Below are 21,133 nucleotides of genomic sequence, written 5' to 3'. Positions count from 1 at the left end.
CTTTTTTTTTCATAAGAATCCCAATAACTCATGAACCGTTGAATTTTTACCCAAGGTATGGCATATTGCCGAAATTGCCATAAAAAAAGCAATCTAATGATGCAATAATATACTGGGTGTGCCATTTGAAATAAGGAAGTAGTAGTCTATTTCCGGTATAACTGGAAGTTGTAGAGATCTGAAAATATTTCAGGGAGAAAGATCATTGTCTCAAACCCCAATATGCAAATTTTCAGCTCAAAATTATGATTAGTTTTCCATAAACGTCTAATAGGCCATCCCGGTGAATCACCCTGTATACTCACTGGGTACAATAGGTCAGGTAAAACAATCTCATTGATTGAATAAATGTACAATATAATTTGGTATCATTCAATTGCTTCTCAAGATAGATTCAAAAATTCATACAGTGCGTGTTCCCTATTTCTGATCAAGTCTTTCATTTTGTTTTAACAAGTCTGTTGAAAATTTCATCCAGTAATTATGGTAACATACTGGACAATTTGAAAATGATGGATTGTAGCATCTGTGTTATGTAATAAATATGAGATAAATAGTTTGTGGCGTGCAGACAAATTTATCAATTCTGGAAAAAGTACCTCCCCGAGCGGGACTAGTGATTCGGGGGTTGCGGGTTCGAGTCCCGCTTGAGGAGGTACCTTTTCCAGAATTGAAAATTTGTCTGCAAGCCACAAACTATTTATCTTATACTGGACAATTTTGAATTAGAATAAAATGTTATAATTGAATTTTGCAGTTCATACATTCAAATTAGTGAAAATAGTACATGACTGAAAAAAGGTAACCCAAAAGATCTTTTATTTTATGACATAATGAAAATGAGTCTGAATTAATTGAATTAAAAATTTCATTTATCAACCCAATATAGGTACATTCTCCAGAAGAGTGAACATGGTGCCAAACTTACAATTCCAATCGTTAAAAAATGTAACAAACTACTTGTTAATGTCATTCGAATTAAAATAATTGACGAAATTTTATTGAAAAAGATTTGGTGTAATCTTCAAACAAAAAAGAATTAACTTTGAAAGTTGCACACAAGTTGATGAATTGCTTTTTCCTCAATTCCTCCAATTCCTGTTCAAATGACCTCGACCTCTTCCTCTAAAACCTCCTCTACCTCTGCCAGAGCGATCTAAAGAAAAAAATTGATATTACTGTCTGATAAATTGTCATACAATAGGATTTCTAGGTCTTGCGATTCAAATAATCCACTCACCATAAGACTGAAAATTGCTGTTATTACTGAATTTTCCACTGGGTGGTTGATATAACCTCAAGTTGTCTCCACGAGAATTCTTCAACTGTTTCATACCTTTATTCGAATCTCCATCGAAAGTTATAGGTATGTGTCTCTTCATTGTTACACCAGTTTTTGCAACAGAAGGCTGGAAATATTATTTTTTCAAAAATTAAATTAAGATGTTTTCTATTCTTCTGGATTAAACAACCATTTCAATAAAACAAATATGCGCAAAGATTCATAAGTTTAGTATCAACCTTTAAATTAATTTCGAATTTACATTTCTTAGGATAATTTTTGTATTATACAAGTAGTAGACTCTCGAAATAGTGTACCTGAAAAATTTGTCATAACAAGGAAACGATTGTTAAACGTTTTCTTTTATTTATTATTGATCATTTGCCTCGGTTAAACGGTACCATATTGTTATTTTGTTTTCGAGTAAACATAAATATGGCAAGGATTCATTTAAAGCTTAGTCAAAAAGGTTATATAGTAAGAAAAAAGCGTTGGAGTGACGGCTTTAGAAAAAAAAATGGTTTGTGCAATTGGAAATGAGAGAGATAATATTCTGAAGATCAGATATACCTATGTGGAACAAGGAAATACTGAAACTCTAAGATCATCAAAATCTGAATGCCATAGAATGGAAAAAGCTTAAAATCGGTGATTTTTGAACCAGAGGAAAAACATATTTCAGTCACAGGTTTAATTATCAAAGGAAAAGCAAATAAAATTATAAAGGGTACAAAGAGATTTAATGTTTTAATGCGAACAGTGGATGGTTGGGAAGGTACAAGAAACGTTTTGGAATTCGATATCTTAAATTCTCAGGAGAAAAAGTGTTGTGAGATGGTCAATCCATTTAAACAGACATCTAATGCATTGAAATCATTTAATGAGGGGATACATTGGACAAACGAAAAATCAAAATCATATTGACTACTCCGCAAGACTAGTCCTATATAACATACTATGGTTCAAATGGGTGAAGAGAAATTCCAAAAAAAAGAACGAAAATCGCCTCATTTTTTTGGGAAAAAACTTTGAAATATTAAATTCAGGTAGTAAAAACTCTTATGTATCAAGACGAGTACAATAAACTGTTGTTCATTCCAGCAAACAATGTTGTTTTATTGTATTGAAATAATTAACTTGCTGAAAAACAAAGTGATGCAAAACTTTTGAATCTTTGTGTAAATGTAAAAGTTGCAATTTGTATAGCTTACCTCTGGTGTAACTATCTTCTTCAAGAATGACAATGTGATAGATACTTTGTAGATGGGTGGAGTGTAAAATAGATCCTTAATCAAAGCCCTTATATTCTCCAATATAGATGGCGCCATCTTCATTTTTTCAACATCTTTACTCTGAACTGTTACACGAGACACTATGGTGTGGTTCAATACTTTTTTACAACCCTAAAATGAAATTGTAACAAAATTAATTTTCAGGAAACGACAATAACAAATTTAATTTCCAATAACCAATCCAGTAATCAGAATTTTCATTTCTCAATGGTAATAGTATTATTGAGAAATAAAAATTTGGAAATTCTGGTCGGGTATGACCTAAGCTATCAGCATGCGCCGGGTTGACGTCGGTTTACGGGACACCCTGTATATGAACAAAACCCAAAATTTGTTATCTTTGGTCTCGAATAAAAAACAACAAGTGGCATCCAAGTGAACTTTTGACATAGCATAATAAAAATATCAATCTATTCAAGACCTATACAAAAATCCAAAAAAGCTTGTTGGAAATCAATACAAACTAAATGCTTTTTTCGTTTATTGTCAACTAGCGTGTCAAAATCATGATATTGAACGTTAAGTGAATAACTCAAATATTTACAGAATTTTGTTTGAATTCACTCACCTGAGCACATCGTGAAAAGTAGAGTAAGCGAGCCCTAAAGTCTCTGAGAACTTCTGGATCTTGAGTTAAGAAATCTGAACATTGTCTAGCTATTCGGTGGAATGAGAATAGAAGGCATTCAACTGCTGTAAAATCAACAGAAGGTAATGTTGTGTCATCAGTATCTGGAGGTGGGGGCATGTATAACTGAAATCAAATTATGAAACATCAAAAATCAATCAAAAAAATTGAGATCGTTTGAAGGATAATTCCAGGGCCAATCCTAGCAAGTATAAAGAGTGCTTTGTACCGGGTTTTTCACCATAATTTGACCCCCCCTTTAACTTTGTTACTGAAAGAGGTACAAAAAAATGTCTTCTACAGAAGTTTCACCAAATCGATTAGTGTTTTTTAAAATGATTTCACAAAATGAAATATATACAGAGTGGCCAACATATTGATTGCAACTTCATTTTTTCAAATGGAACACTCTGTATATTTTTCTATATTTGACTAGCCCTTTTTCCTCTGACTTTGAATATATAACATATGTTTGGTCTATCTCTCTTATTCTGAGTACCACAGAGTTTCAAATGTTAAGAACCACCTAGCATGCTCAGTAATGCGATAACTCAAAATGCCCTTTTTTGAGTTATCTCGTTGTCAATGATATGACATACTTTTTTCACTATTCATTGGAATTCGATGATTTGGGTGCAACTCCATATATTCTCTCCTTGTAGCTTTCTCATTTATATTGTTTTTCACATAAAGTGAAAATATTTCAAATTTTTCCGCTTCTGTGTAGTGCATATTCGATGAATATTTTCATTCAATGACAAACGTATGTCATATTGTTGCCAACGAGATAACTCAAAAAAAGGCATTTTGAGTTATCGCAGCCTACCACTTCAAAACTGATTACTGAGTATGCTAGGTGGTTCTTAAAATTTGAAACTGTGTGGTACTCAGAATAAAAGAGATAGACCAAACATATGTTATATATTTGAAGTCAGGAGAAAAAGGGCTAGTCAAATATAGAAAAATATACAGGGTGTTCCATTTGAAAAAATGAAGTTGCAAGCAATATGTTGCCCACTCTGTATATATTTCATTTTGTGAAATCATTTTAAAAAACACTAGCCGATTTCGTGAAACTTTTGTAGAAAACATTTTTTTGTACCTCTTTCAGTAACAAAGTTAAAGGGGGGGTCAAATTATGGTGAAAACCCCGGTACATGAGCGATAGATAACTTCCTAACTCAATTAGGTATTTATCATAATAAACGGAACTTCTGTCAGTGGCTCTTGAAATATCAAAATCTGTTTATCCACAGATAGATCTTTTAGGACAACAATTGGTAGTTATTCATTATATATATCAGGTATAAGCAACCTGGTGACCCTGGACTTGCAACTGCGATATGCAATAACTTACATAAACATACATAACAAATTTCACCAAAATATATCAAGCAAAACGAAAGATATGGAAATAACAGAAATTATATGTTTGCTTATACTCAAAGTGTACCCTAGCTAAAATGTTCAAACATAAATAACAAATTAGGTAACAAGTAGGAAACCAATGATCTATTAATATATAGACGCGCCCTTAAGCGGTCGGCAATGCAGAACATTGACTCCGACATAAGAGCAAAAAAGATTGGGCCTCATATCACGTGGACATGAAGGAGATTCATATTGAGCTGACCTAAACCTTCAATAATTATTGTAATTATTTTTGAAGAATTTCGAAAGACATGGAACTTTTGAACTCACTTTTTAAATATACTCACAAAAATTTAAATGGGACGGAGTTCATAATTGCATAAATTCCAAAGTACTGCGGATATTGATGAAATATTAGCATTTAATGATGGCCTTCGTGTATGCTTGTGTTGAGTATTTAAAGCTCTTGAAAAAATGAGTCTGGTAGAGATGAATAATGTAAATATTTGAAAATAAAGTTATGTAAGATGGAATATATTGCAAGTATTCAAGCAGCTTACTTTAAGAAAAATTTTATTAAGATAATCACATATTGGTTTCATTCAATCTATATGTTGAGAATATACAAGTAGACAACACCCTTGATATTTGCATGCAAGTGACTAACATCCTAGAATTGTTTCTTATTATTTCAATTTCACTCACCTTCAATAAATTGAAAATACTTGCGACCTGCAAAGATGGATTTTCTAACTTTCCACAATGTAGTGATACTTCAGCCAATAACTTCAAAATTTGTAACTGCACATCTTTAGAATTTTGTACATTGTATAGATTACACCATTGTGGTAGTACATGGTCACAAATATATACAAGGAACTTATTGGATTCACATTTAGGCTGAAAATTTCAATTGTTGAGTTTTCCTTCAAGTTATACAAAAAATTTCAAGAATAGTAGAAAAATATATAAAAATTCGTCAACGATAAAATTAGAGATTAGAACTCACCGAAAACAAATTTATAGCATACTTTGTGCACATAATTAATTTCTCTATACTTCCTATCTCCTCATGCTCAAATTCTTGATCTAAGTCCATTTGTTCAGCTATTATTTCTAATAGATTATTTGCCCCTGATAAGGTTTTGCCATATTTTGATGATATCAAATATGGCATTATAATAATAAACTCTTCGGGATTGGCATACTAAAAAAACACATTTTAGAATATCAAACCAAGAACTAAAATTATTAATCTTACCGTTAATAATTTTTTTGATTCATCAATTATAGTATCTTCAATTTCATCCTTATTTACATTTACTGGTGTGGTTAGTAATGTTTTAAGTATGAAAGAAATACATTTCTCCCTAACATTGACATCAGTACTATTCTGAATAAATAAATATAATGCTTTGATAACTTGTTGAGGAAAATCTCTATATATCGACTTAATGGAACTGGCTGCTATATTGTACTCTTGGTCTTCAAGTTGCAGAAGCTGTGCTAGGATATAGATGATTTTATTCAAATGTTCTTGTGAGTCTTTGCACATTAGAGGTAATGCTTTCATGGCACATATTCTTATCTGAAATTGTTAATAATTATAAATACTCTGATAAAGTTGACTGATATTACAACTCACCATGCTATCATCATCCTCGCATAGATCTAAAATAGCATTTAGAGCTTTGATTTGTAAACTTGGAAAATGCTTGAAAAATTTTGAAAGAATTTGGGTAGATAGCTTTTTTTCCTTTTCTCCACCCCGAGCACCTTCAATTGCATCAGCAAAATCTTGAACGTGCTAGAAAATCAAAGTGTTATGGATGGAAAAAATTAGAATTAGGATATTCATAAAACATACCTCAGATACATTATTTTTAGCATCTATCAGTATATTATATTTTTCATATAGTTTTCCCAAATCCATTGCAGAAAGTTTTTAAAATGTCAAAGGAATTGACCAAGTTCTAATACAATATTCAATTATTTTCATACGAAGTTAGAAATAATACTTTTTCATTTACATATCAAACTAACTCTTTCAACTTTCAACAATTTTACAATTGTCAAATCAAAATCACAGAATTTGGTTATACCCATAGACCTAATATCACATTGATACATAGACTATGCATTGATATTAGGTCTATGGTTATACCACACAACTGGTTAAAGTTATTCTGCAGTAGAAGTCTAAAAATTCTACGCCCCCTGATGTCAATATCGTCAACCTATTAAATAAGTTATTTTAGATGCTATTCATCATGATATTTTTCTTTTATATTCACGTATTCGCAAGTGTATTCAAAAATGTATCTATTTTGAAAAAAATTAATTAAAAAAGAATAGCCTGAGAGGTTTTCATATCAGTGTCATTCCTTTACAATACTAATTTATAAAATATCTTTTTGAGCGACTAACATTTCGAGGATCCTTGTAGCCTTCGACTTCGGCTGGATGAATTCGCATTCCGCCATTTGCGTTCGGAGATTTCAAAAACTTCTACCTTTAAAACCTAATCAGTTGAGCCATTGTGGGTTCGACTCAGTTTTCCTCCTTCCTTATTTTTCGCGGCGAGTTGTTCGTCTTCGAACAACGAATTTGGACCATATCGAGAACATCGACCGCAGTAAAGTCTGCTCATTGCTGATTTTGTTTTATCCACTAAGTATTTTATATGCTTCTTCCTTCTTGCATGTAAGTCTATCATCTAGTGGTGCACTTGGATACTCAACTTATTTTTCCGATTTTATCTCTTTTCCATCTATTCTTAGGTTTGAGTTGATCGCTACTCTTCTTTTCTGTAGGTAATTACCTGGATCTTTTTATTATTCATTTGAATTTCCCATTCTGAATATTCTTAGTTTATATCTTCTATAGTGCTTCTTGCAGTCTTTTGTACAGAGTGGACAAATAAGCGAGATAAGTGGCTATATCTCAGGATCCACTCATCGTAGAGACTTGCGGTAAACATTTTTACCACTAAAAATTATAAGAAAACAAACTGAAAATTCTTTAAATTCTGCCAGAAACAGAAATCCCATCAAATTTGTATGAAAAAACCAAAAGGTCGCAAAGCTATAGCTTCAGGTGTTCTTTGAGCTATGCCCGAAAAAAGATATTATTTAACTGATGCACTGAAAAACCAAATTGTGTCTTCTTTCGGCCATAACTCCAGAACGCCTGGAGCTATCGCTTTGCGACCTTTTGGATTTTTCATACAAATTTGATGAACTTAAAGACAAAATTTGGTTTTTCAGTGCATCAGTCGAAGAATATCTTCTTTCGGCCATAACTCCAGAATGCCTGAAACTATCGCCTTGCGACCTTCAGGTTTTTTAATGCAAATTTGATGGAACTTCTGTTTCTGTTAAGAAAATCCTATCATTACATTTGAAATTTCGAAGTAAAATGAACAAAACAATAAACTTATGACTTAGTGCCCCCTATCGAAAGCAGCAAAAACAAATTTATCATGAGTATATTTTGTCCTGAATCAACAAGATATTATCTCTCAGACGAGCTAATTAGCTCAAAAATGTTGAGCCAAACTTAAGTTACAGGCATTTCAATCGGTCAGTTTTCTCCCTTTCTCCTTCCCTTATTTGATGTCGTAAAATCGAAAGTGACAATTCAAAAAGATAGAGAATTTTTCAAGGATTACATATTTTTTCTTCAACTTTATATGAAACATTTTCGAGTAAAATTCATTTTTCTACTTGACGATAGCTATTACGCCCCTAGAGGTAGAGGTATGAACTTCAAAACAATTTCCAGTTCGTTTTCTTGTACATTGTATGTGGTAAAAAATTTTACCGCAAGTCTCTACGATGAGTGGATCCTGAGATATAGCCGCTTATCTCGCTTATTTGCCCACCCTGTACATATATGACGTCTGTTTATGTCTGACTGCTATTCTCGTGTCATCTGTATACAGGGTGAGTCGGGAGGAACGGGATAAACTCCAGGAGAGCATTGTACACGCGAATATAATTAAAAAAAACTCATATTCTTATACGGTTCTCATTTGTTTTCGAGATACAGTGTGTTAAATTGCCGTGAATCCCTAATTTTGCAGGAGTCATCAACAGAGAGGATAGCAACGTCATCAGCGAAGGCAGCTTTTGCTGGTTCTTTGGTTACTGGTAAGTTTCTTGTGTACAGTAGGTCAAGAAGTGGTCCTAATACACTACCCTGGGGCACTCCTGATCTTATTAGGTACTGTCCTGTGTCCTGATATTTCATAATTTAATTTTAATGAGAAGAATCTTTCCGTGAAATGGGATTTTATTAGAAGGTATTAGTTTCTCTTGAGACACTTTTTAATTTTATAATTAAGACTTGTTGCATCATAGATGAGATTGCGTCATAAATTAAATGAGGTAACTATTGAGCATTACATGCTCACGTAAATGGCGCACTATGTACCAACCGATCATGTAATAACCAGTATGTGTACTAAGATAATAAGGCTAAACTGAAGGCATTGACAGAAATGCAATTATTCCTTCTATATGCTAAAAGAGACATAACAACACAAGAGATCATCCCATCTGATACTTCGAAAACAAATAAATCACCACACATCTAGGTGATGAAGTCAGAGGGTTATCAACTTCCACGAGTTTATAAAGTAGGGAAATCAACTTCCATCGCTCAGTTATTATAATATATTGGTGCGTAAAGATATGGCATTCCTATCCTTGAGTATTGAGGAAGTTAACAGTTTGGTTAGCGAGCATTTCATCAAGATTTTCGGCAATGTTGTGGAACATTGTCCTGCTGCGGCCATAGGTATTTTGAAGTACAGACCCTTTAATTCTACCGTGGATATCTGTAAGGCCATCGTCAGTTATCTCGATGGTCTGAGCACAAATGGTAAGATAATTTTAGGACACTTAATCCTGATTCTGATATGCCTTTTTCGAAATGTCAAGAAAGTCCATCGTAATAAAACTGAGAGATTGAAGACTGAAATTTGCTTAAGAAAACATGTACATTATTTATTTTTTGAAATATAAATATTACAGCCCTCTTTCGTCCAGTGTCGGATATAGGCCTCTTCCAGTTTTTTCCATGCTTCTCTGTATTATGCTGTTCTTATCCATTGCTTACCGGCTATAGCGACTATGTCGTCTATATCCATCTTTTTCTCAGTCTTCCTATGCTTCCTTTTGTCCCTCGAGGTCTCCAAAGTATAATTTAAAATTTCTTATGTAAATTTTTTTTTCAATTTCAAGATATCCACTTGAGTATTTTATGAGATTAGTTAAATTTATTTCAACAATGATTTCTCATTTATTGATTGGAATTATTATGAACTCCAAAAATAGATTGACTCAATTAAAAAATGACATTTCGAAAATTGTAACAATTCATGACTAACACTAATTATTAGGTATGTGAATTCATTATGTATAATATTGTGTTGTCTTCCTATTCGTTGCAAAAATTCATGAACGATTTATGTATGGGTATAGGTCAATGAATCTCCTTTTGAAAAATCTATAACCATACTTGAACTATCAAGTAAAGTAAAACTGTTTCCGGAGTCGTGCATTTCCAAAAGATTCCAACTCAATTCATAAAAGCTTATTTAAATTAAATCAACAATATCGCACAGGCCATTGACCATTTCATTGCATTGAGATACACCTTCTATTTTCAGAACAATTGATTTGATTTGGTGCTGACATTTTATGTGATCTCTGAACCTTCGGAATTTTAGTGTTTATCTCTGTTGAGTTCTTCGAAAATAGTAAATGTTTATATTTTGTATAGACTGAGATGCACGTTCAGAATAAATGATCGTATGTCCGTGATCCACATGTCACAAACATAAACATAGTTGGTTGGCTGCAATTAGGTAATTGTCTCACAATAAGATAATCGATAATTAATTGGAATAAATTAATGAATATACAAATTATAATTATATCTGTAATCCGTTTTAATCAAAGTATTGTTATGTATATCCTCAGTACGTTCATTCGTATACACTATTAAAATAAACAAAGTCGTAAATTATATTTATGTATATATATAGAGGGTGACTGCTGACGTAAGAGACAATGGTCCAAACTAAATGGCAGTTAGGGATTAAATGTCCCCTAAGGATATGATATAAAAATTGGCAGATTTCTGAAAAAATGTGAAATCAATATATTTTCGATAATATGAAAATTATTTGCCTGAGATTTAACATGATTATTATGATGCTCATTCTCTCTATTCTCTCTCTATTACTAGTTAGATTAAAAATAACATTATAGGTACATACATATATGATGTGGTAAAAATTCGAAAAATGCGAAATTTGTTCAAAAATGCTTTTTTTATCAGACTGCCTTAAATTTTATAGAATACCTATTCACAATATACTGAAACCCAAAAAATATTTCAAATTTTTGGATTCACTCAATATATAATATAAACTATATGTAACCATTTCCTTTCTATATCAATTTTAATTGTTTTTTTATTTTATTTCAATATTTCATACATGTTTCTGCAATATTGAAGGTTTTAATTTAATTCTTCAGGATTATTATCCATGACGAAAAACATAATGTAGACATAGTATTGAATCTTAAGGAATTCATTACTGAAAAACATACCCACTCAAGTTCTGTATTATCAGATTAGAAGTTGATATCTCGGTTATTTTTTATGAGGACGAAACAAAATTCTCAAATAAAATTACAGTTATTTTATTTCCACTTTTGAATTATATGAATTACAATTGTTTCATTATATTTAGCTTCATTTTAGTTTCTATTCAAGATGAATTTCCATCAAATAAAGACCGATTGAACCCTATATTTGAAAACATATTCAGCCATCATATTAGGTATAGAAACCAACAACAAAGTCTTTCTAAGATTTTGATCGAAATATGTGGAGTTTAAATTCAAAATATTTCAAGTTTTCAAATGTCTACGCAATTTTTTTTTATAACTTTCGATTAAAAATGAGAACAGACTAAATTTTTTACACCAATGCTCTAAGAATCTTCGATTTCTTAATCACAGATTTTGTTACAGAAAAACAAAATATCTTATGTTTCCACCAAGATTTTGTATCACAATTGCTAAACCTGGGCAGACTTCAGTTGGAAAGAACTCCTAAGAAGCGAAATCAAACAATATCTTTGGATATGTTACCAATATCTGAGAAGAGAAGACTGAACTTACTCAATGAAAGGTGAGTTTTGGAAGGTATGCATTGTGCCAAAGTAAATATAACGTTTACTTTTCAGATACAAAGAAAAATTTGGATTTCCCTTCGTGATATTTGGAAAAAAACACATTGATCTGATTTTCAACGAAATGGAGAAGAGAATTGAAAATAGTCCGGAAAGAGAGATAGAACTTGCAATACAGGAGGTGAAAAAAATAAGCAGAATCAGAGTACATGAGCTCATCAAAAATTGAAACTTTTGATTCATTCCAAATAAAGATTATATTTGAACTTAATCGTATGAAATGATCATTTTGTATCTGGCTGTCGAACATTGTTTCCTTCAGTAATGGATAAATTGCAGAGCATTGATTTTCTAATATTTAGAATTGTGATAAGAATGTATATTTTGTAAATAAAGGTCTTTTTATGTTTGTAAATTTTGGTGGGGAATTCCAAATCTAATATCGAAGTAACTATCACCTAAAGACTAATATCCACTAGTAGTAGGAGAACCAGTGGTTCATCTGACTAACCTGTTCCTCAAACAGCTAGAAAATAATTTATAATTATATCAGTCGATTATGAACAAAGGCGTTGCAGAGAAAACTCTGGTGCAGAAAAAGTGGGGTCCCTAGTCCTACAGTTGGGGATGAAGAATTTTTTCATTAGGTAATGAAACGAAATGAATAATAATAGTAATAATTTATTCATATTTTAGCTATTAAAAAAATACATATACATATACGCCAAAAGAACAATCATTAATCAACAATCATTTACGAATATTAAAATTTATCGTGGTAAAACTCATTTGTCTACTTCATATAAAGTAATAACTTAGGTATATAGGGAAATACATGAAAATGGTAAAATACTAAATTTCTTAAAGTACGGTCTACATGACTCAGTTTTTTTTTTAATTGAACATCAGTCTTATTATGTATTCTCTTTTGATGATAATGACCCTCAGCCATTGGACTCTATTGCCCCATAGTACTATATTGTAGATTAGGTAGGTTGTATATACAAATGAGTAGTAAACAAAGTATGTTGATTTCTTCAACTTATTCAAATTATGAAAGACGAAACCCAAGAATAGTGGTCCCCATAGACAGTTTTCTTTAAATTGTGTAAGTTGATAGTTTGCCTTGATATACTGGTTTTCAAATCGGCGATCCGAAACTAATTATCGCAATGATTTTCGATTTTATTTGCCTTTTTTCTTATTCGATATGGACTTTATACAATGTACCTATATGTAAACATATATGTTATTACAGTTTTATTAGCCTTGAACTTGAAGGATTCGACGTCATTTCTATGAATTTTCATCTTTGAATTTTTCCCTGCTACGTAGGTCGTCCAAATGAATACCGCATTTTGTAGTGCTTTAGATGAATAATAATTGATGTTATTCAATTATTTTTTTTTAATAATTTCTGCTTCACTTCGCTCATCTTCACTTGAATTCTTGAGAACTATTTTTAATAATGCTCTCAGGTAATAGAAAAAACGAGGTTTTATTGCAGAAAATGTATTGACCCTACTAGACCATTTTGTCGGATTGACCTAGTTCTTTTTAGAATGGTGTCTGCTTCACCAGTGAATATTTACAGTGACTAAGAAAGTTTAAAGATATTTCCGAAAAAATTATACAAATCTTGTAAGGTTGCGAAAAACATTCTTAGTTCGATATATCTGCTAACAGCATCATTAACATCAACAATTTCAATTATGAGTAGGGCAATATTCCTACCTACGTATTGTGCATTAGACTGAATATCTTCGATCAATTTCTGTTAACCATTATACACACCTCTCGTAACACTGATCCCATCATTACCTTCACCCAAAAATTTTTTCATATCGAAACTTTTATGGATAAGAAATTAAGTCACCAGTTTTACTAAATCTACGGCGCCATGCTTGAAAGCCTAGAAACACTTTCATTATGAATTGGTAGACTAGGATATTTTCTAGATCCTAGATACAAAAATGTATGATTTTGAATAAATATTATTATTATATTTATAATTTTGAATGGTTAATCGAATAAAATAAAAATAAATTAACAAAATTAAAAAAATAAATGAATTCTTAAGCTCTCTCCAGGTCCGCCAAAGAATTCTTTGCTAGGATAAGTATGAAATCGAAGAACCATTGACCATACTCACTTGTTTGATCAACCAATGCTTATTATAATATGTCTTCAATGATTATTTATAAACTATAGTTATTGATAACTATATACATACACTTTATATGCAGATACATTCAGATTCATCCGGAGTTCTAGATTTGAAGTCATTTTTAATAATAATAATATATATTTTCATTAGATATCTTGCGTAATGGACGATATTGTAATTCCATAAGAAGCCTCTTTGATTCTCCCCTGAGAAACATGTATATACGATGAGATTGGACCTGAGAAACACCTTAATTCCTGCATGTTAAACAATCAAAAATTATTCCTTTGAAATTTCAACTTTGGAAGGTGGTATGATATGAGTTACTATTATTATAACTACTTATGGGTATGGTGGGTTTTTCATACTCACAACCATCAAAATGGAATTTACAAGTTTTTTATACTATTATATAATCTTAATTATAACATATAAAAATTCTAAAGTTATAAGTGGTTCGAAGAAATTTTTTATCTGAACCATGAGATGCCTGTCAGACATTTTTTCTTCTGAATTGACCAGTAATGAAGTTTTATTCAAAAATTTTCTAGCTATCTAGAGTACCTATATTGAACCTCTAGTACTTAAAGTGCAACAAATTTTCTCTTATTAAAAAACACTTCGTCTCGCTACGCAATACCTACACCAAATTGAATACCCAGCACCTTCGCCAATTTGTAATGATTTTTCATTATAGTAATCCCAATCAAACCAATTGGACAGAGTTCCTTATGCTGATGTATTGTTCTTGAGTTTATTAGATTAGATATATTCCACAAGATTTAAAAGTGTTTGTCTACTTTCCAAAATCTTTTTGAATCCTGCTTCTGTTTCTAGTATTGTTTTGGTGTAATCATCATATAGTTGGTTTATGGTATTTCAGTTTACATTGAACATTATTTAATTTTTCCTGTAAGGCAGATATATTGCGCTCTAATGTTGCTTCCTCAGAGTCTTCTTTTCTTATTACTTCTAAAATATTTATCCTTTTTGACTTCAATTCTTCCAAACATTTCACTAGTTCTTGATTGTATGTTTGTAAACAAGCTCCATGATCAGCCATTATCTGAGTAATCAATGAAAATTCAATTTATGAAATGCATTCAAATTTTCCACTGAATATAATAATCCACTCAAATCAAGACGAAAGAACAACAGAACCAAGGCCGTTGCCAGGGGGGTATCCTATATGGGGTCCGGAACCGCCCCCTCTCCCAAAATTTTTTCAGAAACACAGAATTCTAATTTCATCGGAAATACTCCCAACTTTTCAGATTGAATCTTCTGTTTCATTGCATATTCAGAGGTATTTCTCAATAATTAATAATATTCATATGATCATTTGGTGTACCTACATTTCCTAAGTCATCTTGACTTAGTTATTTGTCATATCTCTGATCAAATAACTGAAGGAAGTCTAGAAGAAATTGTGTATTCCTTGGAAGCAATGTATGTATGAAATCAGATCTGTTTTGTGGAGCTAGTATATAACGGGTAATTTTTTATGTTGATTCAGTCAAAAATCTCGAAAAGGAAACATCTTACTGAAAAATGTTTCAAATAAAAGGTGTATATGAGGTGGCAGTTCACTTATGCCAAAACCTCTTACATTTCATGCCCCCTTGTGGGAGGTACGGAGGTCAACTTTGGAATTTCAAATAGGAACCACAAATATTTATTGAAAATTCGTATATCACGACAAAAATACAAAATTTGTGGTAGGAACAATTTTTCACGAATCGTCACAGATGGCTGTGTAATCCAGTTTGAGTTTTCCGTCTAAAAGACGCTAATGTATCTGTTCCATCAATCATTCTTATGGAATTTTAGTCGTAAATTGTCCTACTATTCGTTGAAACATTCTGCGCATAAAGATAGACGGCTTGACAGAGATTTCTAAGTGATTCCAAATATAGAAATATACCTATTTCTTTCAATGGATACATACTTTTTAATTGAATATTTTGAAACAAAACGAATAATTTTTTTCAAACGATCAATGAGCGTACATGTACTGAAAACAAACAGTACAACAGGAAACGTCAGAATTCCATGTGAATGATTAATGGAACGAAACAAATTTTTGACAAAACATAAAATATAGCCATACGATACCGATATACAATTAAAAAATACCACCAAAAATGAATGACAAATAATGGCGGACTTTTGACAGTTTTATGACCCCTTGTCGACACTGTTATAATAAAGTCACTGTATGGAGAACCAGAAATCCGAAATCACGTTTTTTCAGCAATAAAATTCGTTAGGTTCACATTTTAGGATTCTATATGCTGTAATAATTTCAAAAGCGTAGGTTTCATGCTTCAGTAACAGATGTCACTAGTTATTTCACTTAGCAACAAAATTCTCATTGCGTTCCACGCCAAGGTGGTATTCGGCATGTGTGACCATTCTGTCATTTAACGTAATTTAGGTCGTTTTGAAAGCGTATTTACCTGAAACTTCTCTTTAAAAATCCATAAAAATGAGTTATTTGAAATTAGTGGCGTAGCGCAAAATTTGGTCACCCCCGCAGGTTTCCTTAGGAGGGGTGGTGGGGTGGTTTCCCCTAGATCCACATATGTCGTTTATGATAAATTTATTTGAAAATTTTCAATGGTAGATGGTGAAGAAAACAAAAGAACTCACATAAAAATAAAATAATCTTTCATTTAAAGATATTTTTGTAGTGCGATACATTGTTGAATTCTTAATTTTTTTCTTCATCACTCCATAAGGACAAGCAATATGGCGTCCATTAGAAAAAAATGAATATCGCGTCTCTGAAACCATAGTATAAGCATAGTATAAGGAATGGATAGTAAGCCAACCGCCTTTTGACGGCAAGGAGATGGTCACTTGGGGTCGCTACTGTAGTTGGAACCAGTGTTTTACGGGTTGCATATATCGAACACTATTGACTACCCAAAGTGGAGAAGTAACTCGATAATAGATGGCGCTGAATCATGAGCTATAGATGGCGCAGAAATAATACGATAATTCATTCAGTGGCGTGGTTGAAAAGAGGTCGCATGACATTGCCAACAATTTTTATGTTATTATTAAGTTATCACAAATACACGCCACTGGCGTAAATGCTTATTACAGAGCAGAAAAAATATCAAAATATAGAAATCTTCTGACCACTCTATTTCAAATATTTTAGTTCTTCAAAATAACACCGATTTTTTCAGAGGGCTTCACTTTACGGACCAATTTTTAACAGTAAAATTCGAGTAAAACGTGAGTACAACTAGATAGCGCTCAACATCAACAAAATCGAAAAAACCACTACACAGGCTTACTATCCTTTCCTTATACTATGCTGAAACAATGGAAAACATAAATAAATCGAAGACACCATTAGAATCTCTATATTGGATAATGGATACAAACCGAATTTCGTGAAGTTTGAAGTTATACAGAAAAAAAAATTTCAAAAATTTTTAGAATCTTCGTGGAATCTCGGGAACTATTGGAGATATTTCGAATCTGTTCAAACAAACACACTCATCCTCAAATAACGTAACTTTTTTTTTTCGTAATTCATGCCACCCTGTATTCCTAACGGTGCTCGATATCTCTGTGCGCCCCACTAAAAAATTCTAACCCTGTATCTTCAAAAATTCATAACTCTGAAGATAAAAACCTCTGCAGCTATTCAGAATTGCCACACAAGCAACGATACAATCGCCATTTTGCAAAAAAATTTCCTGGCTGTGATATTTCTCGAAAAGGTGATCACAATTGGCTACGGATATCTTGTGATTAAACACATTTAGACTTTTTTTTGTGGCCATAAGGTATATGCGTACATATGAGGTATTACCTCATGAATAATACCTCGATTTATTTATTTATTTATTTTATTTGATACATATACAATGTTCTACAGGTTTAAACCCAACTACAGAACATGGAGCATGAGAAAAATAATGTTACATATTCTGAGAGAAAAAAAAGATAACAAAAATGCCCAGTCAGTCAAAATAATGAGATCTGATATTTGAAATGGAACAATTAAAAATATCCAAGTGAAAACTTGATGCATTACAGGCATCACACAAATTATAAAGAGGTGAATAGGTACTTCAATCTATTCGTACGAGGCGTCGGCATATAAAATGTATTTCTAGCTTTTGATTTGAAGCATAAGCGAAATACAGAGTGTTCAATGTTATTTCTGAGCAATATTCTATTGTAGTCAGTCATGTACACCTATGAAATTACAATTTCTGGTCACATCAGAGTATTTTTGAGTGCTCAATTAAAAAAAGGTTAAACTGACAAATTCAAAATGGAGGAAAACCTGCAATGTTCGTTACTTTTTTCGGTTTCCGAATTGAATTTTATTTTCTGAATTAAATCAATTTTCTAAGAATTTCAATAGAAAAATGTTTTCATAAATCGAACAAAAATTTTTTCACATGTCTACAGCGAGAAAAAAAAGCTTCACCCGAAATGAAAACAGATCCTTTTATTAATTATTGAATTTTTGGTTTTTTCACCATAACTTCTGAAGAATGGATGTAACTTCAATAATGTTAGCAAGGATCCTACCATAATTTGGAAAAATGAGATTTTGCTTTATATCCCGGGAAAATAAGAATTCTAAACTAGTATAGTATTACCATAGTATCCTTATACTATGGTATTACTTATTACACTTATACACTCTTATTTTAGGTAGCTTTCTCTTGACCAATAAAAAAATTGGTTCTAATTTGACAAAAATGAGTTTTGAGGTTTTTGTCATGGCTTACTTTGACATTGAAATCGAAACACCTTGTATGTTGAATTGAGTTTTTAATTCGCGCAGGAGAAGCATTGGTATGTCTTCTGATAGAAGCTAGAAAATTTTCATGCAAAAATCCAAAAGTTATTAACATTGGAATGAAGCCATATTTGAGAAAATTTTAAAATTTTTTCAGATTTCAGGAAAAATTTTCTGGAAAAAAATTGTAAATGACACATTGAAGCAAAATAGATTTCAATGATTTATCTGATTGTGAATAAAAAACTTAATGTTACATTTGAAAAAATCAAAATTTTGGTATCATTTGCAAGAATCATCAAGAATCCATCTTTCTCAACAAAGCTCATCTATAAAATTTCAAATGTTTATCTCGAGTTTTCTTTGAAATATACTAACAGTCTTCGTGAACCAGCCTGTATAGAATAACAATTTTAAACTTCTTGCAGAATTTCGTGGTGAAATATTGAAAATTGAAGTTTAATTCAAAAAAAGATGAGGAAAGCACCGAAATCAGGAGATTTTAAGCGCTCCTTCATTCATGCGAAAATTGCACTCTCGGATATAGCTATATTAATAATTTTGGCCTGCAAGGGTGCAATTAGCGCATGAATGAATGAGCGCTTAAAAGGTATCCCACTATGCCCGTAAAGTAGATATGGAACAAACTCATTTTTAGCTAAACAGACCATTTTAAGAAATTATCCTGAAACACGTCATTTTTTATTTTAATTTACCGTATTTTAAAATAATAATCTAATAAACCGGGTGAATTACTTCCGAGTAATTGCGTCAGCGTCATTTTTTTTAATGGAACACCCCCATTTTGTCTCAATTTTCCGATTACTCTAGCTGAGCTGATTCCAAAAATGTATCACATGTTGATTCCAATTGGTACAGGGTGGACAAAAATACAATAGTTTTGTGTGTGCTCATAAAGTAACACGTAACATTCTTCATTAGTTAAACTAACAATATTATCAAAAATACTATTGTATTTTTGTCTACCCTGTACCAATCGCAATCAACATGTGATACATTTTTGGATTCAGCTCACCTAGAGTAATCGGAAAATTGAGACAAAATGGGGGTGTTCCATTAAAAAAAAATGACGGTGACGTCATTACTCGAAAGTAATTCACCCTGTATTTTAGATTATAATTTTAAAATACGGTAAATTAAAATCAAAAATCGACGTGATTCAGGATTATTTCTTAAAATGGTCTATTTAGCTAAAAATGAATTTGTTTCATACTTTACGGACACAGTGTATAATAAAACATGGCAGTATAGTTCGATTCTTCAGTTTCTAAAGAAGTAATCATTATTCAAACTGAGTTCAGAATGGTGTTCGATAACACAACCTAACATTTGCCTCAAATATATCCTTGTACAATAAAGCGTGTCATCGAGGATGATGCCACTTGTCACACAGCCCCCCTGAAAATTTCTGAGATACGATCTACAAATGTGTCCATGGGGACCATTTACTATTCGGATTCGGCTGTCAGTTCATTCGGGTATCTTTGTTAAAATGTTTATCATAAGGGTGCTGGGACACTATAATAGTAGTTGTTATTCCTAAACTCATACACTTACCTGACTTCCCAGACTATCTTATAAAGATAATTTTTTATTAATTCAAGAACATGATGAAAATTCGATATTTATATACCTATACAGGGTGTTTCAAATTAAGTCGGCACCATTGCTAACTCCGTTATTATTGATGCTACGATGTCGGTTAAATTGGCAAACTGGTAGCATTTTTAGTGGCCTTCTCGATGCTGAAAACAAAACAAAAATTGACAGCCGCGTTGTCAAAATATTTCATAAAATGATATTTTTTTCAATGGAACACCCTATATTTTTTCATGCATTTCGATTCGTAATAACATTCTCAACAACAAAGCTCATATCACCTTTCTTCCTAAAGTGGAAAATGAGCGACTTATTTTGAAATATTTATTTCTTTCACTAGTACAAAAAATTTATTTGTTTTGGCGAATAAACCTCATGATTGTCCAAACACCCATTTTTTGTACTTATTCGAATGACAATATTTCGTTACTAATAGCAAAATAAGACAGTAAAAAGAAAAAATTGCGCTGGGATGTGAACTCGCGAATGAAACCCGTGATCATCATGTAGCACCACTCAATCGACACCACTAAGCTATTTGATATTGATAGACAAAACGATAATTTCCATCTTAAAGCCATTCCGCTAGCCGCATTCATTTTGTGAATCAATAGTGTCTATAGAATGGCCCAAATATGTGTTCAACAAGAAGGTGGTGTTTTTGAACATTTACTCGATATCTTATAGCGCTTTATCAAATCCGTTTGTTATAAATGTTTCCTATTAATACAACTGTCTTATTTTCACCTTTACGAAAAAAAGTCAAATGAGTTTTGTTGTTGAATA

General features: G+C 31.9%; 2 protein-coding genes across 2 annotated transcripts; one reads left to right on the top strand and one right to left on the bottom strand.

Moving 5' to 3' along the window:
- Positions 1–336: 336 nt before the first annotated feature.
- LOC123685218 (apoptosis inhibitor 5) lies at positions 337–6,644 on the bottom strand. The gene is made up of 9 exons (XM_045624837.1): positions 6,441–6,644; positions 6,219–6,380; positions 5,835–6,161; positions 5,583–5,780; positions 5,279–5,473; positions 3,143–3,328; positions 2,494–2,685; positions 1,241–1,409; positions 337–1,156 (listed from the first exon to the last, which is right to left on the bottom strand). Exons 1-9 carry the CDS (start codon positions 6,504–6,506, stop codon positions 1,083–1,085), a joined length of 1,569 nt encoding a protein of 522 aa, XP_045480793.1. The 5' UTR covers positions 6,507–6,644; the 3' UTR covers positions 337–1,082.
- Positions 6,645–9,230: 2,586 nt separating this feature from the next.
- Positions 9,231–12,198, top strand: LOC123685217 (2-oxo-4-hydroxy-4-carboxy-5-ureidoimidazoline decarboxylase-like). The gene is made up of 3 exons (XM_045624836.1): positions 9,231–9,457; positions 11,623–11,782; positions 11,838–12,198. Exons 1-3 carry the CDS (start codon positions 9,268–9,270, stop codon positions 12,010–12,012), a joined length of 525 nt encoding a protein of 174 aa, XP_045480792.1. The 5' UTR covers positions 9,231–9,267; the 3' UTR covers positions 12,013–12,198.
- The last annotated feature ends 8,935 nt before the right edge of the window (positions 12,199–21,133 follow it).

Source organism: Harmonia axyridis, chromosome 7 (genome assembly GCF_914767665.1).
Source record: "Harmonia axyridis chromosome 7, icHarAxyr1.1, whole genome shotgun sequence".
NCBI classification, from domain to species: domain Eukaryota; kingdom Metazoa; phylum Arthropoda; class Insecta; order Coleoptera; family Coccinellidae; genus Harmonia; species Harmonia axyridis.
This window is presented reverse-complemented; position numbering and strand designations above follow the sequence as displayed.